The 26,514-nt window shown below is 46.4% G+C and overlaps 1 protein-coding gene across 1 annotated transcript in view; it reads right to left on the bottom strand.

The window, feature by feature from the left end:
• Positions 1-2,225: 2,225 nt before the first annotated feature.
• LOC144774081 (transient receptor potential cation channel subfamily M member 2-like) overlaps positions 2,226-26,514 on the bottom strand; it is a 334,005-nt gene continuing 309,716 nt past the window's right edge. Inside the window, exon 5 of the mRNA XM_078659108.1 lies at positions 2,226-2,330. Within this exon, the coding sequence (XP_078515234.1) occupies positions 2,226-2,330 (105 nt within the window). The remainder of the gene's footprint in view (positions 2,331-26,514) is intronic.

Below are 26,514 nucleotides of genomic sequence, written 5' to 3'. Positions count from 1 at the left end.
CAATAGTTTACATCAACACAATTGATAGATCATGACCTCAGGTGCAGCTATGTGTTTCTCTTCATAGCCTCCACTCCTCAGCCACAAACTGCCCAACATTCTAATGGTGGAAGGGCAAGAAAGGAACCAATCAAATGGTAAGTTGGGATGGGCGATGGCCTGTGCTTAGAACCTCCCAGGTAGTAGGTTATAACAATTCCTCTGATATATGGACATTTGCCTCTTGTTGGTTTTATTAATAACATTTGACTGACAGCAAATGTTCCTAACTTCATAAATCATCTGCATCTGATTTCCCCATATAAACTTTGGGCAAATTGGTTAGGGTGCATCAAAGTTTATTTTTAGGCGAAACCACATTTTGTGAGACACATGCTAAGTCTCTGTGTCAATTTTTTGTAGACCGAAGTACCTTTTAAATAGATCCTTTTTGTTAATTTGTGAAATTCAATCAAGTAAAATTGAGGTAAATAAAATTTCGGGTATTCTGTTTGGAAAATAAATTCAATTGGCTAAGATGACTTCTGGTTTGCAAGCTGTTCTCTACTTCTTTACAAAGTTAAAAACCCAGACATTCCTGTTCACAAACCAAATACCACTCATTGTTTGATAGAGTTTGACAGGGTAAGATGAGGCTGAGACCTCTCCTGAACAGATAAAATAGCCAGGGTCTCAAACGTGGATTCCGAGTTTTTGAACTAGGGATGTGGACAATAAGGGAGTCAATATCATTTCATGAATCTTTAGTACATGCCAAAGACGGGTTACTAAATGGACATCAGTGGTTCACAAAGTTGAATAGGATTACTATCATTTTAGATTCATGAAGCAGAAAACTCAATTCACAAACCAGAAGCTTGATCCCCACATTCATGCTCAGCTGCGGTTCACAAAATGTGCAAATAATAATTTGAACAATAATTGGAAATGCAACCTGTCATGCATTTGTTTGGGTTTTCAGCTATTAGCTTTGTAAACGGTAATGCATTTTTCTAATGTGCTATGGAGTGTATGTATGTGATGTATTGTAGAACTATATGGGTTGGATTACTTAGTTGTGTAATTGTGTGGTGTGCAATTTTGTGGAGTGGATTTGTGTAGTGGCATTGTGTGCTGTGGAAATATATGGTTAGCAATTATGTGGCATTCAGTGTAGTGGCATTAGGTGGAGTGGGATTGTGTGTTGTGGAGTGGTAAGTAGTTCAGTTTAATTATGTGGTGTGCTGTTGAATTTTGTGGCACAATGTGGAATTGTGTGGTGTGGATTGGATGTATAAGGTGCGTTATAGAATTCCAATAGAAGCCCAGGTTAGATGTGCAGGACATCTAACCTATGCTTCTATTGGAATTCTATAACGCATATTAGCAAGCCCATTATTGCCATTTTAGCTGCAGTTTCCTGGCGCTAAAACTGCGATAATTTTAACGAGGTTCTTGCTAATATGCCCCTAAGTGTCCAAACTGAAACAGACATTTTTGAAAAGTGCATTATTGGAAATTATGGCTGAGAGTTAGGTAAAAAAACAATTATTTTGCCCTGTTATGGTTATAAGCTGGACACTGACAACACCCATGCTGCTGAAAATTAAATAGAAATATGAGCAAATCTAACAGAGTTGGGGTGTGAAGAGAGCCAATACTCACAATGAGTTTGTTTGTGTTTTATCTTTTTATGCTTCGTACTATGTATTGCTATTATACATGTCACATGCCATATGCTATATGATATATCTGGCCGTATTACGCAAGACTGCGTCGGCACTAGTTGTCGATGTGTGCCAGAGTATGCGCCCAATCACATTACAGAGGATCGGTTTGTAATCCGCTGTGATGTTGGGGCAGACTTTGCGCTCTGTGATTATGTGCGTTTGCATCTATGTGCATATGGTATTAGCGCACAGACGCAAACGCACATAAACACAAACATATTCTGGCGCACATCGACAACGGGAGCCGTCGCAGTAATGCGTAATACGGCCCCTGGTGGTTCAGTGGGGTAGCACACCCACTTCAGAAACCAGTGTTTGACTTCATGGCTGCAGTTTCAAATCCTGGAGCGTCGACTCAGAATTTCATCCTACTGAGGTCAATAAAACGAGTACCACTGAGTTGGGTAATATTAAACACTTGTTATTCAGCAGCAAGATACGCAAGGTGTGAACTTGTGATCTACAAATGTGTTATGCTAGATGTTATGGAAGGCTTCTAGTGTAGCGATGGAGCCTTTACTGACCTTTCAGGAGGGCCATAGTGACATCCAAGTACCGTGCGTTGTCTTTGTCCTCCCTGAATATGGTGAGCAGATGACTCTTGCCCACAATGTCCTGGATCTGAAAAGAAATGCAAACACGTTAGAATGGTCCCTGGTGTGCACACTTTCATAGCCTGAGAAGATCAGCCATCAATATCAGAAGGGTTTTAAAGGAGTCGTTGATGATCAAGCGATATCCTACCCAAACCATATATTACGACAGCGTTCCTGTCTCCGTGACACTCATACATTAGGTGTGGTGGCACAGAAGAACAACCCTTCTTGTCCTGCTGGAGTAGCAAGGTGCCCTCCTGAAATGTAGCTGCTGATCATGGTGTCAACATGATTCTGTGATAAGTGAGTGCTATGTCATTGCATGAGAGACAGATTGTAACCATATATTGCCGGGCTGCGAGCACCATGGAGGTACACAATGAACATGTCCAGGGAGCGCCACAGACCTGGAGCTCATCACAGTCAGCTTTTTCACCCTGTAGAGTGCCCTTCAGTGATATGGTGGGATGTTTGTATTCTGGTGTCCCACGGGCATTATAGTTGGAGACTGTTTCCTCTGGCACTCGCCAGGGGCCACAGATTCAATTTTTGTTATCAGGTTTTCATTTTTCAAACATTTCCAGGAGAAGACGAAAACAAGCATTTACAATGCAACGGTTTTGCCTTTGTAAAGTTAGAGCTATTGGCATTGTAAATGACAATTTTTTTTATTTATGTGTTGGTTTTGAAAACATAAATACATGGCATTGTCATTTACAATGCCAATAGCTTAATCTCTCGCAAATGCGAGACCTATTGCATTTGCATCCACACGCACACACACAGAGAGCCACACACACAGCAACGTCTCGCAACACTCGATAAAGTGAAAAGCTTAGCTCTAGGTAAGCTTGTGCTAAGTAACCATCAATCCATCAATCCTAAGTAACCATCAATCCAATTCATTAAGCATTCAATAACACCTGGGGATGATAGGGTGAGACAAACCGGAGGATTGTGGAAAATTGAAAGAAGTAGAGCAACAGAAGAAAGGTGAGACACCAGGAGCACTGATGAAAGAAGAGAGAATTAAAAGAATAGAAGAAAGGTGAGACAAGCAGGAAGACTGAGGAAAGGTGAGAGAAGTAGAAGAATGTGAGAAGGGTGAGAAGAGAAAAAGTAGGGAGGATTGAGGAAAGGTGAGAAACGCAGCAGGACTGAGGAAAGACGAGAGAAGTAGAAGAATAGAAGAAAGGTGAGGCAAGTGGGCTTGAGAAATAGTGTAGCGAAGAGTGAACACGACAGTGTAGTGAGCGACGGTGGTGAAGCATATGTTAAGGTCTGAAAGAGGCAGGGGGACAATATGTTGAGACATGGAGGAGAGGTGTGGTGAGACTCAGTAGAGTTTGGGGATTCATTGTGTTGGAGCATGGAGCAGAACAGTGGGCAAACTAGTTTGTTGAGATAAGGTCTGGTGGGTAAGTGGGTGTGTGAGGGACGAAAGAGAAGCGTGGTGAGGTTTGGAGGAGAGTTGTAGGAAGAGCAGCGCACTGGGGTTTGGGGAACAAGGTGGGTTGAGACGTGTGGAAAGACCTTTAAAGACCGAATGCGATCAGGCCCTACTACCGGCACATCCACAATGAAATGACCTTTGTACGAGCGCCAGGCAAACACCGAAAACAAACATCCCTCTTACGGCCCCTAATCTGATCATCATTTCCACTGATTGTGAGAACCCGTAGACTGTGTTCAAACACCTTAGCGTGCTGAAACTGGCAGGCACGCAGGGCTGTGTTTATCCTCAAAGCCATTCCGGGGGAGGGGGCTGGGCCTCCGGCTTGTAGGTTCGTCGTGGTGGTGAAGTGAGGGTGGCATTTAGAAAAGAAGTCCATGCAGAACAGCGAAGTGCTGACGTTTTTGTTTTAATAAAAAAAGATTGCCTGGCCGTAGGAGGCCGTCCCAGCCCCGCATGTTGAGCCGAGCGCTGCAGCACAGGCCGTGCTGTCCAAGAACTAGTCATGCCAGGGCGCCCCCACTAACAGCTCGAGACAGCCGGGTGATGCCACTAGGTCATGCCATCCCCGGGGAAAGGCAGCCGTGGATGAGGAACGGACTTGTCGAGGTTGTGTGAGAAATGCATTCCAAAGGCATGCTCTTCATATCCGGCCTGATCTCTTCTTTTCACCAACACTAATTCTTTATGGTATATCTCCATATTGTACGTGTCATAATCAATGTTCCCTCTAATTATTTTCCTCTGTGTGCGGCAGAGTAAGGTCTCTGTGCGCTGCAGCCAAGGCTATGTGAGCCAAGAACGTGACCGCGTTTGTAGACCAGGGCTTTGAGTGGGATGAAAATACTCGGGGATATTTCAAAGGGGCGTAACCAATGCAATTAAGGGTGTGGCTTCAAAGCAATTAAGCTAAAAATGAGTGCATCGTATAGTGTGCCACACTACTGATACTTTGCTGCTTCTGTCATTGCGTTCAGATATATAATACAAGTAACATTATACCTACAAGAATCCAAGACCAGGGCACAAGTCCTAAAAAAAGAAGTGGGGGGACGCTGACGTCACAACAGGAAGTGATGTCACCAAAGGTGGCTTGCACCATCAGACTCATTGCCTCCCCTCACTCACCCCTTAAATGCGATTACATCAGAGAAGCCAGTGCGTGAGCAGCGCTCTGAATGGGCTCCGATCTCGCCCCAGAGAGGCCAAAGAGTGAATGTATGACTCCATTTGCTCCAGTTATCGAGCTCCCGGTAAAATAAGTGGGGGGACGCCGTCCACCCGCGTGGTACCCCGACTCGAGCCCTGGCCAAGACTATTGGCTTTATCAATAGTTGTTTTTTGCATCAAGTTGTATATAATAATGAAAATGCTTCCTCTCTTGTGGTTGGGGTTGTGGCTTAATGCTCGAGCTGTCGATTTTGGAGATGGGTTTTTAGTCTCAGGTCAGAATAAAATCCTGTGATTCTGGGCAAATCAATTCATCTCCCCATGCAAACAAAAAATATATAATAATAAATCATGTAAAGCGCTCCAATACTTTTTCGGTTGAGTGCACTATATAAAAACTTGCTGCATTTCTTTTCTCCATGTTGTGTGGTGCAAACACGACCCAAAACCCCTTCATAAATATACTCCCAGTTATCTCTCATTACTTTTTCACTCGAGGGCTTATCAAGCATAAAAAAATGATGTGAGAGACCAGCGAGCGCAGCGCAAGTGATTTCTCCTTGCATGCATAATTTACCTAACTTGAATAATATGATATTTTGAAAACTTTAGTAAATTTTGCACAATTTTAGATGAAAAAACTTCAGACATTTTGGCAGGTCTCAATAAAGTTTCACACTGGACTACTTTAGTTACATTTTTGATTAATAACTGCTGCATCTTCTTTCGAAATAATTACTAGAAGTACCGGGGGCCCTCAGCCCCTCTCTCCCCGATGCTCCAAGTCGGTGAACCAGGCCTTGCCCCCTCAGCTGGAACCGCAACCTGAGACCCCGGTAGCAATTCCAGAAGGGAGGCGAAAACTGATTGTGAAAGTATTCCTGTTAATCACAGCGCCCGTTAGGCGCTGTGATTAACAGGAATACTTTACAAATGCCCTCAATCAACCCGCAGCCTCTCTATTCAGAAAAGCAACGCATCAAGTCCAAAAGCATGACGTGTGCTTTACACGTCATGCTTTTGGACTTTCTGCATTTCTTTTCTAAATAGACCCCGGCTGGGTGCTGATAGCGGGCCGTTGTGAAAGTATTTGCTGTTAATTGCAGCACTGTCATGTGCTGCAATTAACAGGAATATTTTTACAATGGGCCACAATCAGCACCCAGCTGCGCTCTATTTAGAAAAGAAATGCAGCAAGTCCAAAAGCATGACGTGTAAAGCACACGTCATGCTTTTGAAATTGATGCGTGACTTTTCTGAATAGAGAGAGGCTGTGGGCTGATTGAGGGCATTTGTAAGGCCTCAGGCAAACAGTAAATTGCCGTTTTTCGCCGCTCGCGTTGTGAAAGCGGGCGGCGGCCAGAACGTGTGCGCGCTTCATAAGAGGCACTGCGCGCTCGGTGCCTTCAAGGTGCGCGGGCGCCCAGGCGCGCGGGTTAGAGGGTACACTGGCACTGGACATAATGCATCGCTCTTTTATGTGGCCTAACGGCTACAGCGGTCGATCCCGAAGCTGGGGAACCGGGTTCGAGTCTCGGCAGGGACGCTCCACATCCTGTTATTCTGGGTAAATCAATTAATCTCCACGTGCCTAACAAAATGAATGTGCCCGTCTGTAACGCAACTGAGGCTCATGTAACGCGCTGGGATACCTTCGGTCACGTTCGCGCTATATAACACTAACAAAATAAAGGGAAGACATTATAATCCACGAGCAAATAATATAAAAAAGTTATCAAAAGAATATTTACAACGTTCTCATCTATCTCACACAATGCAACAAAAATATTAAAAGCAACATTTCCCCCAAAAACCGAGCACAGGCGAGAGCCAAAACAGTATAAAATTAGTTCCCATATCTTTAGGTGGCTGTTAGGTCAGAGGGTAAAAACAACGACTTATCCATTTTTCCTTTTCTTTTATTGTACTTTGTATAACATGCCTTTTGAATGTTCTATGTTGTTACGGTTTTAATTAACCACACAATAAAACAAGGAAAAAGAAATAACGTTCAATAAAGCAACAGCTGCAAATTGAGTGTATTATCAGCTGGTGCTGTTAGTAATTATTTGGCGTCTTGATAAATTCCCATAAACTTCAATACGTGCTACTAATTTGTAGATGTGAATGACAAATTTGTGATGAACATTTACCTGTGTGACTATCACTATTAAGCTAGGATTTTAAATTCGTACCTGTTTGAAGGATTTCGCAATACTGGCTGACGGCGCGGATTGGGTCATTAACGATTGTAATGTGTGGCATATTTGATGTCGGAGTTTTAATTCAATTTTAACTGTATGCGTTAGTATTTTGTATTAAGATGCAATTGCACGAATTATGCTAGGAGACGTCTTCCTCGCCACCCCTGTCCTAAACCATTTTATTGCCCGAGGACTTTGGAAAAACCCTCTTAAATACCAGACTTCATCCTTATTGTGGGGGGGTTCAAAGGTTTGACAGGCCGCACCTATTCTATGCCCCACACCCCACAGAGACTCACCTGCCACCCCTTCCCCAACATTAGTCTGTGATATTTTGCCTCAATGGCGTACACCGGCTAACAGCCCCCACTTCTCCCTCGCTACAGACAGCGTACAGGGAATCCTTTTCTCAGGGTCTCCCGGCACGTTGTGCACCGGAGCACTTGCTACCTGCCGCACACGCGGATCTCTAGCCTCAAGTGAGTCTTTTTCGGGCCTTGTCACTCTGTGCTTTATGAACAGCAACTGTCCTCTGCAACACCACTAATCCCCCCGGCACTCACGCTGGGCTGCAGAGAAAGCTGCGTGCACTAAAACGAACAAGCCAAGGCCCACCAGCCCCTTCTAGAGCGAGGACGCCATGATCAGCTGCTGCAGCCTCTTCCCGACCCGAGGCCTGCTACGCTACCGCGCACTTCGATGGCGTCACGAGGAGTGGGAGGGCGGGGGTGTGCTCTGATGACGTCACTATTTAATTATTGCATTTCTACACAGCGCGAGCGTTACCTGAAGCAGCTCTTTACAGTTTAGGCGACCCGATTTTGTAAACCAAAAACTGGGACGTTCCAGCTACTTAGAAGTAGGACCATATTTATTGCCCTCTTCCACGTAGGACCTCATTATAACCTAGACAGAGCGAAGTTGCCGCGTTTTATTTCACTATGTGTGGGACACCTAAATATGTTTCTGGTAGGTAAAACCAGCTGTAAACAAGTCAGGTCCCGGGCCGGCCAGCCAATCACAGCGCGGCCCGGGGAATGACGTCACGGGGGAGTCCCGGGCCGGCAGCCAATGACAGCGCGGCCCAGGACAAAGGGGCGGGACTTAAAAAAAGCCAGAGAAACGCCCCCGAATCGCGTTTTCACGGGGAAAGCGTGATTGACAGCCTCTGTCTCCCAATGGCTAGCCTCCATTTATGGAGCTAGCCAATGGGAGACAGAGGCGGGACTAAGCCCCACACTGTAGGAACATAAGATTTCTTCTGGGCGAAGCTAGTGCTCCGGCCCAGGCGAAACCTAAAAAGGGTCTCAGTTAGGACGTTGCCTTGGTTGTTGCCGACAAAACAGGTGCTGTTGAGCCTGGGATCTCTCTGGGAAACCAAGAGGTGGAGTATAATACTGAATCGAGCCTGCTGCTTCCGTCTTGTGCAGGGGCGGAGTCGGGAGCGAAGGGACGCGGAAAACTAAGCTACTTAACCGGAGACGGATTCCGTGTGAGTGCAGAACAGGCATCATAGCTGCCAAGTTTTCAGATTACTTATATATGACATGTCCATGGTATTAGTAGACGTACGAATGATATTTAACTGCAAACTGTGTAACAAACATGTAATGAGGTGCATGGAGAGAGAAAAATATCAGAACTTATCCACAAGAAGTTCTAATAATACCTTGCAACTGGAGCAAAACTCCTACAATGATAGTCTACACTTGCTTTATAATGAACTATGACTGCAAATGTTGTGGTAGGCTAGCATATATGTGCGTAATATAATTTTAAAACAATGTGAAAATTCATGTGCCTACAGTAGCAGGCTGGGTCCTCGTAGCACTATAATATAGAAGTAACTAGCAACTGAGCCAAGAAGGACACACTTGAAAAAATATTTACTTTTGTGCCAGCATTCGATTGCTACCAACAATATGCCAGGAAGTATCACCATTAAGCCAGATCAAGTATTAGGCTGTTGTGCGGCTTTAATAATGCAGGGTCCGGCATTATAGAACATGTGAGTGCCACGGATGCCTATGGTATATCAAGGAGGACCACCATTGAGCATTGGATGCCTGCAGTATGGAAGGATTACAGCCACACTGCCAAAACCATCACTGTGCCGTGGCTGCCGACAAAAATGAATGTGTCCCCAGTGCTATGTAAAGAGCTCTGATACGCGCTTCGTGCTGTATAAAACTGTGCAAAAAAAAACATGGGTTCCTCTCTGGGTACCGCTATTCTGCGCTGGAAATTGCCTGACAATTTATCACAGTTACAACATAAATACAATGTGTCCTGTGTGTGAAGAAATAAACTGCCAGGCTCAGTCTGAAATGAATGGTGTGCTGTAACTGGCATTGTGAGCTAGTGTTAATAAGCAAATGCTACAGAGATCGATATCAATTCGACAGTAGAGTAGTCTATAGACCCGAAAAAGAATGAATGACTCACCTGACTGCTGCTGGTAAACAGGTGCTGTGGATAATGCTCCATACTAAGGGATTCACCGCTTGGTTTCGTCTTGGGCCTGAACTCTTCGGTTGGCTGGGCACGGGGCAAGGGGGCAAAAGTTGCAACAGAAGACGGCAGTTAAAGAGTGTGCCTGAACAGACGTCGCAGGTGACTGCCAAGCAGCCCTGGTCTTCGCATAGAAGTGCTTTATTCTACCTGACTGGCCGGTAGTGGCACTTCATTTTTGCGACGTGCTGTTCACCCAGCTGCTATCTGTGCCAGCCAGAGAGGGATGTACGACATCACAACGCATGCTTTTACATTGCATGCTTTTACATCACAAGTTTTACAACGCATACCATTACAACACATAGTGCTTTGGGGCGCTGGATAGTGAATAGTTTAATTTACTATTCCAACTCCAGTCCCCGTGGATAGTAGGGAAGGTGTTGGATAGTACATTAAATCTATTCCCTATCCTAGAGCGCCCCCCAGCGCAATGCGTTGTAATGGTTTGCGTTGTAAAAGTTGTGATGTAAAAGCATCGCATGGTAAAAGTTGCCTTGTAAGTGATGTTTCCCGCCAGAGAGACATCAACAGCACCGGCGATCCCCCTAAATAAAAGAGCTTACTGCATTGAAATATTTTCTTTGGGCAAGGAGAGACACAGCAAAGATTAAGGGTTCCCTCTTGCACCATTCTGTGTCGTCCTCCCCAGCGGCAGTAAATCTTCCTGCGGACCACCTGTGAGCCTGGTGCACTAACAACGGTCAGCACAATCCTCATGGCGCCACTTTGAAGGGTGGCCCGGCACCTGTGACGGCACAACTCTGAACTGGTCTTTTACAGGCGCGAGATCGAAGTGTTTGGGGGCCTTCGGCTTCCACAAGTAGTCACGTGATCAGGTCAGAGGTTACACTCCACTGTCTGGCTCTGTTATCAACTGTTGCTGCATCAAGACTCACTACCTCCCTGGGCCATTGAATCACTGCAGTCGGGGGTCGTATTTACTGTAGTGTTGGGCCCTAGGCCCGCATTACGGCGCTCATGGAGACACGGACACAGGGTAGAGGGTTACTAAACTGGCCTCGAGCACGAGCGCCCGGCTACCTTTATTAACTGGGTCACGTGACTCGTGACACCAGTGGTGGGTGGGTGTAAAGTGTTGGTTACATCCTTGAAACAACTAGACCGTGTCCAGCAGGACACTACATTCCTCCCCAACTTTAATAAAAGTTGAGACAAACAAAGTCCGAACCTGTGGGAGGAGAAATACAAAAATATGCAAATCTCATAACTTTAGAAGGAGTCTCTTCAGCTGCTTGCTAGATGATGACGGTGGAAACCTTCAGCTGAAACGTTCGTTCTCTTGGGCTTGACGTCCTGGTCCTCGGTGGGCGTACTCTTCTGGACTTGCGCCATGGCAGCGTGTTCTTCAGTCCATTGAAATCTTGGTTTTGGGGTGACGCTGAATAGGACGATCAGATGGTGGACTTGATGGAGGTTGTCTTATACTGGTCCATCGGGTTTCTTCACTGTAGGCAGCTTGGTTTCATATTGCAAAGGAGGGAGAGGTTGAAAGGCAGCCCTCTCACTGGGACGCCCCTCTCGCGGGAATTCTTCTGCCACGAGATGTCCCGGAGGCCCTCTTCTTCAGGTTTCCGCTGGGCAGGGTGTTCTCTGCAGCGTTGCTCCAACTCCACAAGCCGGTGTGAATGGAGGAGGCGATGAGATTACTACCGTGCATCCGTAGCTCCGCCTGGAGGGTGGTTGTTGACTCTTTCCTTTGCGCACAAGTTCCCCTTCTTTCTGGGACGTGCAGGGTAGACAGCGACAGATCCATCTCTCGTGTCGGGACCCTCTGCCACCGGTGTCCCTGAGGCCTTTGCCCCTTGGATATCCACGGGCTGGTGTGGAGTGGTCAGTTTTCCTTCTGCCAGAAGTCTGATCGCTCTCCGCATCCAAGCTTCCGCTCAATCCCAAAGGTGGGTGTTGCCAATAGTCCAGCCTGTTCCTTCCTGCAGTCAACGGGTTCTCAGAGGACTTATAGGTAGAGGCATGTTCCTCGCCAAGTGCTACCGATGTTCCCTTTGACTTGTAAGCCCTTGTATTCGATGTTGTGGCGCATGTCACCTCCTCTTCTGGAGGGTGTGCAGACTTGTCGCACCTCTCCTCACCTTTCTGGGTGTTGTTGTTCTTGATGGCGTCGTGCCACTTGACTCCTTTCTTCTTCTCTTTCCTTCATGGCGTTGTGCCCTTCTCCTCTGTTTTCCTTTTCACGGCGTGGTCTGGTCATCTCGCCGCTCGTGTCCTCCTGACCAGGCTTCTCTGAGTGGCGTGCACTCCGCCCGTTTCCCTCTGGTCTTGTCCTGGCTCTAGGACACTGTCTGTGACTGGACCAGTCGCCGCGACCTTCTCCTGTTAATGGTTATACTTCTGGTTCTTGAGGGTGTCGAAGTTTGTTGGTTCCTTGGTCGCGGACCAGGTCTTACTTGAACTTCTTGAACCTCTTGCCAGTCCACACTGCCGGTCTCTGGCAGTGGTGTTGATTGGCGCAGGTGCTGATGACTGGGGTGATGGTGGTTGCCAGCCATGTAGAGACTCGGGATGATATGTGTTGGTGACTTGCTGGGAGTGTTGGATGTCTGGAGAGATTTGGCAGCCATTTGCCTCTGCTTTGTTGATGTTGACCTTGGGTGGCGGCTTGACACGTAGAGTGTACGGTTCCTCTCTTGCTTGTTGAGGGGCCACTGCCGACTCCATCTTGAGGTGGTGAGAGGGCGGCCGCTCAGTGCTGATCTTCGCCCGTGGTATCTGCGGACAGGAGCAGGGATGCCGACTGACTCAGACTGCCGACGCTCGGGGATGGACGGTCGCCTGGGGAAGCGTTGGGATGAGACATAGACTGCGCTTGCTGCGGCTTATGTTTGGTTCATCCGTGGGGCTGTATCCTGGGACGTCGGTCCGCCTTGGTGGCTGCCTGGCGTGTCAGGGTGTGCTTCTTGGCTGGCTGTGAGTCCTCGATTTTCTCCCTTTGTTGGCTTGTTCAGCCCACCTGTGCTCATCCGGTCTTCTGGTTGACAGAGCTGTCACTCTTCTTTTCTTCAAGGGCATTGCGTTTGGACCTCGAGGCGGCGCTGTCGTGGCGCCGGCTTCTGTTTTTGCTCTGGCGTGCTTTGCTGGCTAGTCACTTGGTGAGGTGCTCCTTGTTTGCTGGGCGACGTGACATCTGGTCTTGTGTCGCTGTTCGTTGGAGCACATGGTGCTGTGGCGGCCTGCCACGTCGGGTGTGCGACTCCTCTCTTGCCGATCTTGGGTCATGGCTGACTCCGTCTTGAGGCAGTGTGATGGAGGACACCGTGGGTGGTCTACGGCCTGCTGTAGGGCTTCGCTGTGGTGGTGGAGATGTGTGTTCTCTCCGACCTGCGTTCAGCAGTGTTTCTGTGTGGAGAGGATTTCCTTGGTGCTGACTGTTCAGTCAGGGTGACTGGCGCGACCTCCTGCGCACTTCTGGCATTGCGTGGTCTTGCGTCTTCATACCGTCCGTGATCCTTGGGATCGTCACTTGATTCCGTTGCAGTATGCTCTTTTGTCTGCGCTCTTCATGTGCTTCGCGGTGTCTGGAGGGTTGCGCCACCGCTCCTGTGACTTTCGCTGGCGTTGTCGCTTTTGATTCCTTGGGCGCACTTTGCTGTGCGTTCTGCTGAATGTCCTGTGTGGAGTTAACTGCACTCCTGGCGCGTTCCTGTGTTTCTGGCATGTTTCTGTCTGCGCTATCTGAGTGCTTCGCTGGCTTCGGAGGGTTACGTCACTGCTCCTTAGACCTTCTCCTCGCTGGGCACGCTCTCTCGTGCGCTGAGAGTGAGGCTTTTGTGCTTCTTGGGGCATTAAACGTGCGTGGTTACTTTGCCTTCTTTGGTGCGTAGTGATCTTGCGTCCGCCTTCATTCCGCATTCTTTTGAATGGAGTTCTTCCGTTCCTTGCGTGTTCCTGCGCAGTGCTGTGTGAGTCCTGTGTCACAGTGCAGTGACCATAGCTTGTGTGAGGGTGCATTCTTCGTTTGGTTTGTCCGATGTTTGTTTGCTGCCTTCCCTCTTGTTGTACCTAACAACGGCCACTAGATGGCAGTGTTGTTTGGGTTTGCTGGCGGTCTCCATCGTTCTGTGTTCTTCTGGAGCTTTGCTCAGCTCCTTCAATGTATCTGCCTGAACTGAGCTGTATGCTGCATGGGAGCTGGTGGTGCTGCAGCTATTCCGGTCTCACTGGTGTGCCGGGGCAGTGGACGATGCGTGGGAAGCGCTGCCTCCTCGCTGTAGGCCTCGTGGATGCCTGGTAAGTCCTTTTGTGTTTGAGGTGGGCTTTGAGAGGAGGGAGGAGGCGGAAGAGCTCGTTTCTTCCGTGCTCCGCTATGGTACTGCATTTGGGTGCTGTGTGCTGCCGCCATTGCCGCATTTCACCCCGCCGCCGCAGCTCACCTTACATTTACATGCTGTGCGGCGGGGGATGGTTGGGGCTGTTGTGTTGGCTTGCGGGTGGGCTCCACTCGATCTTGCGGTGCTTGGCAGCTTCTCTGACGATCCTTCACCCCGCCGCCGCAGTTCCACAGCTCACACGCTGTCCGGCGGGGGGAGATTATTCCGGGCTTGGACCGGGTGCAGCGAGGTGGGCTCTCGATGGCCTGGGTGTTCTTTGGGGCATTTGCTGGCGGCCACCATAGCCTCCGTTTCTGCCATCGCGGGTGGGCACCGCTTGCACTCAGCTTCCGCCTGGCAGCGCTCCACACGTTGCGGGCACCTTCCCTTCTCTTTTCGGTTTAGTCACCCCGCCACCGTGGCAGCCTCAGTCATGCGCTGCGCAGCGGGGGCAGGAGTCACTGATGGTAGGCCGCGGGTGGGCTCCGCTGGCTTTGCTTCACTTGCAGCTCTTCCTACGCTGCGGGCTCTCCGCATTCAATTACTGTCCCTGGCCGCTACGGGTGGGTTCTGCTCGAGCTCCTGGCGCTCCTTTGAAGATTCGTTCACCCCGCTGCTGCAGCCTCCCTTCAGATATGCTGAGCGGTGGGGGACGCTGCAGGTAGGCCGTGGGTGGGCTTCGCTGGCCCTGCTTTTCCATCCACGTATTTGCGGCTGCACCGCGCCCGACAAGGTGCTATGACCATGCGGGTGTGCTCCGCTTATTGATCAGTCATCAGGGGGTCGCTCCTGGCTTGCGCGGCCCCCCCGGCTCACATCCGGCCGACGGGCCTTTTCACTTCGCGGGTGGGCTCCGCGTCGGTCACCACGCGGTGGGGCCTCACTTGCGGCCGACGCGGGTGGGCTCCGGTCGGTCTGCACTTTTCTCCTGGGCACTTCTCTTGCCGGCGGGCCTCTTCTTTCACGCAGGTGGGCTCCGCGTGGATTTCCTCATACGCTAGGGCTCGCGGCCGACACGGGTGGGCTCTGGTCGGTCCGCTTCATCCGGGGCACAGCTGCGGCCGGTGCAGGTGGGCTCTGGCCGGTCTGCTTCCTCGTCCGGCAGGCTTGAGAGGTGCGAGTGGGCTCCCGGTCACCATCTCATTAATATGCGGGCCCGGGGCTTGGCACACGCCCTGAGGGCCTCTCGGCAGGCTGGCGCCAATCCTGCAGGGAGGGGGGGAGCGCGACGTCGCCCTGCAGCTCTCTCCCCTTTTCCCCGCGATTTCTTCAAGTAGCTGTGGAACGCTGGGCACAGCTCCGCCTCGTCGCCAATGTAGTGTTGGGCCCTAGGCCCGCATTACGGCTCTCATGGAGACACGGACACAGGGTAGAGGGTTACTAAACTGGCCTCGAGCACGAGCGCCCGGCTCCTTTTATTAACTGGGTCACGTGACTCGTGACACCAGTGGTGGGTGGGTGTAAAGTGTGGGTTACATCCTTGAAACAGCTAGACCGTGTCCAGCAGGACACTACATTTACCATAGCTGCTGAGACACGCAGCGGGGAACCCGGCAGCCGGAGGAAAATCTAACCTGCCGCCCGAATGGCCTCTGCCTTGCAGCGAAAGGGGCAGTACAGGGAAGCGCGCCTTCATAAAAACAACGACGATGAGCTGCAAAATACATCCTGGGTGTGCTGTTAAATATTGATTCACCAGGCTGTGCTGCACTCCAGTTCACCATAAGTTGCTGACATCGTCAGACACATGCACGCTTTCCTTGGCACAGTGAGTTTGCTATTGCAGCTTCCAAGGCTTCTTGTTACAACATGCCTGGGGGCGGGTAGTCAGGGGGGTCCCTGAATATGCGGGACAAATGCATTTCATGCGGTGATGCGGACACCAGCACTGAAATGCAATAGCGTCATGCCTGATGCGTGACACTTGGCAGGGCTGTAACCTGACTCTCTGCCAGCTGCCTGCCAGCGTTTTGGGGCAAGACACCAAGCAAGTCGCCGGCTCGGTTCTCAGTGCGGCTCCCAGTAAATGCGAGACAAGCAGAGGTGAGTGCGGCCGCCGTCAGACCGCATCCACCTGTAGTGCCCAGCTTGGCTCAAGACCCCCGCAATCTTTTCTATGCCTACATCCTTCACTAGCTCCTTGCTACCCCCGCTGCACCTTTTACCCTTGTTACTAGACCCTCTCCACCAAGCAGCTTATGGGGACGGGGGTGATAGAAGCAGAGTCTACCCTCGCCGTGGACCAAGGTGAGCCATCTCCGACTGGCACAACGCATCACGAGTTCTTGCACCCGGTCAAGTCGAGGATTGACTCCAGAGGGAGCCCTAAGATAGGAGAGCGTGAGAGCGAGTCTAAGCACCCTCTCTGCTCTCCCCTGCTCAGCATAAAGCCAGCAACACCAGCAATGCTAGCACTGACTACGGCTACGCAGAGTACTACAAAGTCCAGAAATGCTCGTGGAGACCCCCAGACTCTACAACCTGCCCGGATCAACAAAGGACCAAAAAAAGGCTTTCTAACAAGCACGAGGTATCAAGACTAAGCATGTTCAAAAAGAGAGGTCAGGGCCGAAGCGTGCTAAAAAAGAGACAAGCACACTGCACGAGTGAAAGCCCGAATGCGGCCGAAGGGGGACAGAACAGCCCACCATCAGAACTTGTAAACACCAGCCATACCCAGCTACAATTCCACCCCATAATGAAACAGACATCAGGGACTGAAAACAAGATATCATGTGAGGAAGCACCATCAGATATGTTAGACTTACCCCATTCCCCCTGTCACGGGGCAAAATTCAAAGCTACTTTCAAAGAATCATACCCCCAATGACCCCTAATCTCCAACCCTAATCCAATTTTGTCTGGAAACTACAAGAAGGGCAAAAAGTTTGTGATCAGGTGCTCCCAATCCTTCAATGGGGCACCAAACTCTCAATCAAACCTGTGACCTACACAGACCTGTGGGGTAAACTAATCGCATTATCACAACAGACAACACAAACCACCCAGCACAGGGTGCTGTCGGGCAAGTAAGCCCAACCGCTTCGCCCGGAGCCCAATCCTCAAAAGGGGAGCAACATTTTTGGAACACACTAATCTCATCCAGGGGCCCTATCACAGGAATTCTTAACCACCCTAGAAGCTCAAATAGATGCACAAATGGAAGCATCCCTAGCCCAAGCGCCATTGTCAGCGAGCACATGAGCTACAAACAGCGAATCTCATCCATTACCTCAACAGCATGAAGAGAGCAACGTACAAGCCTCCCCGTCTAGTCCGACAGCCTCTATCCAGGGGATTTTCTCCTTTTACAAACAAGATACGCCTCCTCCTTCAACCCTAATAACAGCCACGCCTGGATGCATGATAGAAAACCTGCTGTCATCCTGTGTACTTCAAAACTAGCAACCCAGGGACGCTCCTCACCACTGTCCCAATGAGTATTGGCAGAAAAAGGGCTGAAAATGTCCCAGCAGGCCTAACATTTACTCACTATCCTATCTATACATACTGAACAGAGGGAACTTGCTAAAATACCTTCATCACATACCGTCGCTGTTGCATTTAACCACAGCGGAACTACAATCAGTAACATTTGTCTACATCCCTGGTACAGGGGCACTTTAATCTACCATCACACAATGGGACTCAACAGCAAAAACTGATGCTATACTGAAAGAGGCCTCAAACTTTGATGAATGGGGCATAGAACTAGAGCCCACCCGCCCACAGAAATATCCACACGTCTTAATTGAGGATCATATCAATTATCCCGAAGTGAAAAAGCAACCACCTGCCTTGAGGCCTCTGCTGTTTGTCTCACACAAAGAGAACCCAATATTCTTGACCGCTGTGGAAGATTTTTATAAACTATCAGGGGAGCCATCTACCCCCACCCTACAACTGCACTGTACCCTCACATAGTTCAAACGCTGATCCTGGATTACTTCAAAAAAAGGACTCAGAAAGTGAGAGGATCAAGACTAGGAAGCAGCAATCAAGTCTAACGCCCCCTCTCACCTTATTGAAAATGGTAACAAACTGATTCGCTCCACATACGTTTTGTAGTCTACACTCAGTAAAGTATGGTGCTGGAGGTTCCGGGGCCAACAGAAGAAAGAGACAGGCGCCCTACTCCGGGAACTGGTCGCAGCCATCAGACAAAAGAAACTACGAGACCATGGCTCTCTGTCTTCAGATGGCTTCCATGTAATCTGACACAAATCTGGCACACCAGGTCATGAATTAGAAAGCACTAGCCCTTTACATGTGAATGAACCCAAAACTAGAGGAACAGCAACAAAAGTAGTCCTGGATTCCCGAACACCCTGGGTGGCGATACTTTCTCATGGGACCGGCCACAGTGCAACGACCAAACTCAAACTTAAAAACAAGACCTGAGACAATTGCTGGCACTTAAGAATCATATCTTACTAACTTTTTATCCTTTGATATTATACAAGAACATGTTTTTTACTTAGTATTGCAAAGCTTTTAATTAACTTATGCAAATAAACATATTCGTTCATCCACTGTACTACTGAATATTGGGGACATGAACCTCATGGTACAACAATATTGTGGATAAAACATTGAAAGGTAAATGCATATAAATGAAGTATAGATTTTCTATTCCGAACTCCACATTTACATACATTAAATATAAATATATATATATATTACCTACTGGCGATAGCCAGTAGGTATATATAGTTAGGATTGTTTTCCATAGGGAAATTGCAACATTCTATTGGGAATAACTTTGGCACCGGTTGAGGAATCTGCCTGAAATTTTCTTCAAATTTGCCGCGCGGCTCTCCGCTCCTTCCCTGAAAGTTTGGGGGGGATTCGTCAATCGGGGGCCGAGATAAAAGGGGGGTCCCAAAACATGTTTTCCCCATGTTAATTTCCATAGGGCGGTTGGACTCACTTTTAGCTCGAACGGCTGAATGGTTTTCCACCAAACTTGGCAAAATTGTAGGGACTAGTAGCCCGATGTGCCTTTGCTATGTCTCAAGATATGTGCTCCAGTGGTTTTTACGAAAATTAACTTTGAAAAAATATATATTGGGCTACATTGGGCTATATATATGTTAGAGCCCAAATGTAGCCCAATGTAGCCCAAAGATGGCCACCAGAGACCAAAAAAAACAAATGTAGCCCAAATATCAGCCAGATGTAGCCCAACTATAGCCCAATGACAGAATGTTATGAATTGCTTCTACCCTGCCCCCTTTTTAGTTTAGAAAGCTTTATTGATCAAATAAGCCAAGTAAAACATCATTACAGCAACACAATCATTAAGAGAAAAGTAAATAAATAAAGAGGAAGCAAAAAAAAATGCAGCAATACAATATGAATGCGAAATATATAAAAGTAAACCCCAAAAAGGGGAGATCTAGGACATATACTAAGGGAAAATGCTTTTTAAAAAAAAATGTTTATAGGAGTGGGAAAGGAATGATAAGTGAGGGAGGAAAGGAAAGAAAAAAAAAGAGAAGAAAAGACTAGAAGAAAGGGGAATAGAAAGTAGGGAAAAAAAGAGAGAAAAAAAGAGAGAGAAAGAAAAAGATGAGGCAGATTAGGGCAGGCGTCTGGAAAGAAAATCAGTTAAGGGTAACCATTACAAATCTCTTTTGATTAAGAGAGTAGTAGTCGAAGCATGAGCACGATCAAGTCTGTGATGATGACACAATAAGTTCCACCAGGCAATAGGAGAGATTTTTGATGTGTCTTTCCAGTTTGATGTAATAATCTGCAAAGAAATGGCTATGAACAAATCTATAAAAATACGAACACTGTGGGAAACATTCCAAATAGGAGAGGAACCACCCAGAAAAATATGAACAATATCAAAGGTGTGGTTAGAGTTTAGTATCTCGTTCAGCTTGCTCCATATATGATGCCAAAGGGATACAACTAAGGGGCATTGAAAAAACATATGAAACAAAGTACCATCTGGATGGGGGCAGGACCAGCAACGGCTAGAATCAAGGACTTTGAATTTAAATAGGTCATGAGGGGTAAGAAAAAGTCTATTATAAAAGAAGTAGAGGGTCTGGGTGGTGCTAGCCGAACGAGAGACAATGTGAATTTTAGACCAGATGGATTCCCAAACAGGGATAGAAAAATCTTGTGCTAGATCTTTTTCCCATGCAAGTTCGGGTTTTGTTTATAAGTCACTAAACATCAAATTCACGGCATACGCAGACGACATTTTACTTTATATATCTAACCCCATCACTTCTTTACCGGCCCTTTTTTCTTTACTCTCTGAATATTCCTTGGTCTCCGGTTATAAGTTAAATATTGACAAATCCGAAGTCCTACCTCTTAATAGGTTCTGTCCTCCTCATATGTTCCATGGTTCCGGTTTTGCTTGGAATCCTACTAGTATTAATTGTTTGGGTGTCTTATACTCCTCATCTATCAGAGACACTATTAAAATTAATCATAAGGATATTCTCTCCAAGCTCTCTGCCCTAATTGAGCGTTGGTCCTCCTTATTCCTTTCTTGGTGGGGTCGTTTGGCAACTGTCAAAATGATGCTTCTTCCCATTGTTAATTTTTATCTCTCTATGTTACCGATTTCTCTTCCTGCTTATTTTTTCACTCAAATTAATCGTATTCTCACTCGTTTCCTCTGGAATAATCGTAAGCCCAGGGTTTCCCTGTCCTGCCTTCAATTATCGAAGCATTTGGGTGGTGTGAACTTCCCCAATCTTGTCCATTTTCATTCATCTTTTGCTCTTAAGCAAATTTGGCTCTTCCTTGCAGACTCTCCCTCCTTTCCCCTTACTGCCTGGAGCGCTTTAGAGTTAGCTCAGATTTCGCCTTTCCCCTTTCTCGCTGCTATACACTTATCTCAACCTCCAACACGGTTTCTCTCTCCCAATTTTAAGCTCTCCAGGGCGCTATCCCTTTCCTTGTTCCGCTCCTCTTTCTCTCAAGCACACCTGCATTCTCTTACCCCACTCTGGTATAATCACTCCTTGAAGATTAATAATAAGGCCCTTTTCTGGAAGGAATGGATCGACAAAGGTATTATTTATTTAGATGATCTCTTCGTTAATGGTTCCTTACTGGACTTCCCCTCCATCTGTTCTTTATTTCACATATCTAACATGCACCTCCCTCATTTTCCTGATCTTGTAGCAACCCTATCTTCCCTATCCTCATTTCACATTACTTTGTCTACCACTGTTCCACCCGATTCTGCTCCCTTAGTCTTTACCTCTCCACACAAAGCAGCCACTATTTATAAGATCTTATCCCGTCCTATTCCTACTCGCCCTAAATCTAAACCCCCTTTTTGAGTTCTACACATTTGTTTTTCTGCTTTCCTGTACCTCACTCTACTGAGGCACAAGATGGCTGCCCACAATTTCTGTTTTAGAGTGTTGACAGACAGTGGCAACCAATCAGCATGCAGCTGGTACGCGACTTTAAAAAAAAATAATTTTATTTATTTTTTGCCTTGGAGGTCCTTGTGGGACCCCCTGAGCAGGCCTAGTGGGTCAGGGTGCTTCTACTCTGGCCCCTTTGCGAGTTTCACACCTTTGTTTCACTGCTTTTTTGTGCCTTGGTTCTAACAAGGCACAAGATGGCTGCCAACACTTCCTGGTTTTGAGTGTTGACAGACAGTGGCAGCCAATCAGCATGCCTTCCCGAGAAAGCTGCATGGTCATTGGCTGTCAACACTTCTAACCAGGAGGTGTTGGCATCCATCTTGTGTTAGTGTTGACAGACAGTGACAGCCAATCAGCATGCCTTCCCGAGAAAGCTGCATGCTCATTGGCTGTCAACACTTCTAACCAGGAAGTGTTGGCATCCATCTTGGGTCTTAGTAGACTGAGGCACAAGAAAGCAGAAAAACAAAAGTGTAGAACACAAAAAGGGGGCAGGGTAGAAACACCCTGACCCCTTAGGGCTGCTCAGGTGGTCCCACTAGGATATTAATATATTTAAACGTATCCGCTAATAGAATTAGCATTTAAAAAACCTTTGAAATTCACTGAAAAAACCATAGGTTTCCGGCCTTATATAGTTAGGAATTAGCATTTAAAAAACCTTTGAAATTCACTGAAAAAACCATAGGTTTCAGGCCTTATATAGTTAGGAATTAGCATTTAAAAAAAAATTCAAATTCACTGAAAAAACCATACGTTTCAGGCCTTATATAGTTGGGAATTAGCATTTAAAAAACCTTGCAAATTCACTGAAAAAAACATAGGTTTCAGGCCTTATATAGTTAGGAATTAGCATTTAAAAAACCTTGCAAATTCACTGAAAAAAACATAGGTTTCAGGCCTTATATAGTTAGGAATTAGGCACAAGAAAGCAGAAAAACAAACGTGTAGAACACAAAAAGGGGGCAGGGTAGAAACACCCTGACCCCTTAGGGCTGCTCAGGTGGTCCCACTAGGATATTAATATATTTAAACGTTATTCGCTAATAAAATTAGCATTTAAAAAACCTTTGAAATTCACTGAAAAAACCATAGGTTTCAGGCCTTATATAGTTAGGAATTAGCATTTAAAAAACCTTTGAAATTCACTGAAAAAACCATAGGTTTCAGGCCTTATATAGTTAGGAATTAGCATTTAAAAAACCTTGCAAATACACTGAAAAAACTATAGGTTTCAGGCCTTATATAGTTAGGAAATAGCATTTAAAAAACCTTTGAAATTCACTCAAAAAACTATAAGTTTTAGTGGTGTTATAGTTAGCTGGACATTTTACTCATACAAAACCATTGAAATTGCTCCTATATAGTTAGTTTTACTAACTATATTTCGCGCACCCGCAATCCACTGCTGATGATGTCACATATTAGATCATTCATGACATGGTCAGTGACATCACTGATGACATCTCAAATGACATCACTGATGACATCACTGATGGCATAATCCACGTGACAATCACATACACCTTTTCATACACTATTACAATTTTTCATCACTCTTTGTAAAATACAGAGTATCATATTTAAATCCATTGTCACAGCAATACAAGTATCTAAAAATACACTCAGTGATTCATAGATGTATACACACGTCTAATCACTTACCTATGGATTCACTCATACATGCTGTCAATGAACAATAGAACACTATCAAAAATACTTATACATCTATATCGACATTAAACAACAGCACGCATCCTATTCACATATGAAGTCATCCTACTCACTTATGCAAACAATGGATCATACTTACATATTTACTCAGCAAAACACTTATATAAACACCACTTCTTCTATTCATTTAGATAGTAAGTCATACTTAGTGAATTATAAAATCATTATTACAAGTATACAGTTATCCATACAGTCACTCACACAATCATTGTGTCTTATGTATACTTATTTATATACAACAACTGACACATACACTGCCTTTTATTTTTCTAGTTTGTTGTACCTGTACCTTTGAGAAACATATTTGCTCATCACCACACCCATAAAGACATTCCCTCACCCAAACTGTTAGAACATGTAGTTTTAACTTCATATATCTACTGAATCAACTATTCACACATCTTTGGACAGTCACACCCCCCCCACCGAACCACACACACTTTCACACTCCCATACAAATACTCAGTTAACTAATCAATAACTAATATAGACTTTCACATAGCTAGTAACCAACTGTAGAATCAGTTTACACAACAACTGAGAAAGTGATACAGATATTCACACAGTTTAGTCACTATCCACTATATTTAGTGAGACATTTTTAAATTGGTCAAGTAAACAGTCAATTACACTGCTACTAAATCCTCCATCCAAATATTTATTTATATATATCCACTCATTCTTCAATGTAAATTGCTATATATATATAATGCATATTTAAATAACGAAGCAAACCACATTCACTGGATGATGTCATCAGTGATGTCATCAGTGATGTCATTTGAGATGTCATCAGTGATGTCACTGACCATGTCATGAAAGATCTAATATGTGACATCATCAGCAGTGGATTGCGGGTGCGCGAAATATAGTTAGTACAACTAACTATATAGGAGCAATTTCAATGGTTTTGTATGAGTAAAATGTCCAGCCACCACTAAAACTTATAGTTTTTTGAGTGAATTTCAAAGGTTTTTTAAACGCTATTTCCTAAGTATATAAGGCATGAAACCTATATATATATATATATATATATATATATATATATATATGACTGCTCCACTCACTCCAAATTATCCCAGCCGGGATTGAAGACAAAGTAAGGCACTCACGGGGTCCAAAATCTCAGCAACAGTATTTATTAAACAGACGCGTTTCGGGAGAACGCTCCCTTCGTCAGTGTTTCACAAAAAACGCGCGCAGTGGCAGCATGTTATAACATTTCATTACATTTCCGGTTTAGCGGGCATAGACATAAACATAGGACAGACTGCAAGTCTAGTCATACGCGCCATCTTATAGTGTCTAATGCCACCTTTTGCAAAAAATGGGTGTGTAGTTTCATTCAACCTTCAACCTTTTCACCTGAATACGAGTTATTATTCACTATGTTCATTGTTTATGGCCTTGAGGTCTACCGGTGATTCACGTGAAACGCGAACATTTTAAAACGCCAAAATGCGTATTCAATAACCCTCTGTATGATGGGGTTAACAAAATATCGCCGTGTATCGGCTGTGGCAGAATTCGTACTGCCCTTAAATTACAAGCACCAAATTAGTGCATGGCGACTACAGACCAACTGGTCTGCCTGCCAAAATCTCGCCGTGGATCGGCATCGCATCGCCATGAGGCATACTGAGGTATTGAGCAGCCGCAAGGCTGCGATGCCGATCCACGGCGAGATTTTGAATCACCGGTAGACCTCAAGGCCATAAACAATGAACATAGTGAATAATAACTCGTATTCAGGTGAAAAGGTTGAAGGTTGAATGAAACTACACACCCATTTTTTGCAAAAGGTGGCATTAGACACTATAAGATGGCGCGTATGACTAGACTTGCAGTCTGTCCTATGTTTATGTCTATGCCCACTAAACCGGAAATGTACTGAAATGTTATAACATGCTGCCACTGCGCGCGTTTTTTGTGAAACACTGACGAAGGGAGCGTTCTCCCGAAACGCGTCTGTTTAATAAATACTGTTGCTGAGATTTTGGACCCCGTGAGTGCCTTACTTTGTCTTCAATCCCGGCTGGGATAATTTGGAGTGAGTGGAGCAGTCATTTTTATCGCGGTGCACCACCGCGAAAAACGGCACCCGCTGCAGGAGTGACTCGTAAATGGTGTAACAGGAGCGTGATAGAAATTGTACGAGTGCACCGTCGCCGAGGGGAGGAGAGGACCTGAAACAAGATCGGCCATCCCTACCCGATGACACTCTGAACTGAGACTGGACGATACTGAACGGAGGGGGCAGAGAAACCGCGAGGAAACAGCGGTAAGCCAACCTTCCTGATTTATACAGCTTAAAAGAGTCCAGGGGATACAGACAGTGTGGGACAGACGGCGCAGCGAGGGGTTCTGGATTAATCTCAGCGGAGCAGTATAGTGATATTTCCAGGATCGGTTTATCACGTGTACATTAAACCATGTTTAACATGTCGGAACGCAAAGGAGCGGCAGTTCATATATTTAAGAACAAGAATCCTGACATTTCAAAACCTCCGAATAAAAAGATCACGGAGACTACCAATGCTTTGACTACACAGTACAGGAAATTAGAAAAACTTTACGAGAGAGAGCTGCGCAAGTGGTGGGAGGGAACATCACTGCAGGGATACATAGAGGTTCAAAGGGTACCAAGGGGACTGCGTATCTTCACTGTCCCTGCCTATGAGAACCCGGATCCCCTCCTACTAGAGACTTGGGCTTCACATATTGCATCCTCATGTAAAGGTATGCTTGAAATCTTGGTGCAATTCGCTTGGAGCGACCGAGAGAAGGTTGTAAAGGAGATCGAAGAGTTGGAAGAAGAACTTTCCAAGAACTCAGATAAAACTGAACAAGAGCGACTACGGGCTGATATGAAAATAAGATTGGGAAAATACGAGACTAAGATCAAAATGAGGAAACAGGAGAAATTTGACCGGGACGAACGCGATTACATGATGGGAAGGGTCCTCACCTTCTCCAAAAAGTATGATCAACCGCGCAAAGACCTGGCAAAGAAGAAACAATCACCTGTTACATCTACTGAGGGAAGAGTGGAAACCTCTGACTCGGACCTCACTGCCAGTGAGGCATCAGGCGATGAAGCGGCAGGCACCTCTACTATGACATCGGAGACTCCTTTTCAACGGGAGTTTGGAGTAATAAGAGAGAGCTGGCTGAGGGGTGGCAAAAACAAACCCCCGGAAGACACAGACAAACCAGACGAGGTGGATGGAAAGGGAAGAGGCAGAGGAAAAACCAACCCGACTATGAGAGTAACAAGAAGTCAACGCAGAGGGAGATGGTAACAGAAACCAACCATCTAACCATTGTGAACCTGTCCGAACGGGTATTGACATCAGCTGAAGAGTCTGTTCTTAAACTGGGG

This window comes from Lissotriton helveticus, chromosome 8 (genome assembly GCF_964261635.1).
Source record: "Lissotriton helveticus chromosome 8, aLisHel1.1, whole genome shotgun sequence".
NCBI lineage: Eukaryota > Metazoa > Chordata > Amphibia > Caudata > Salamandridae > Lissotriton > Lissotriton helveticus.
The sequence above is the reverse complement of the archived record's forward strand: the minus strand, read 5'-3'. Positions and strand labels throughout refer to the sequence as shown.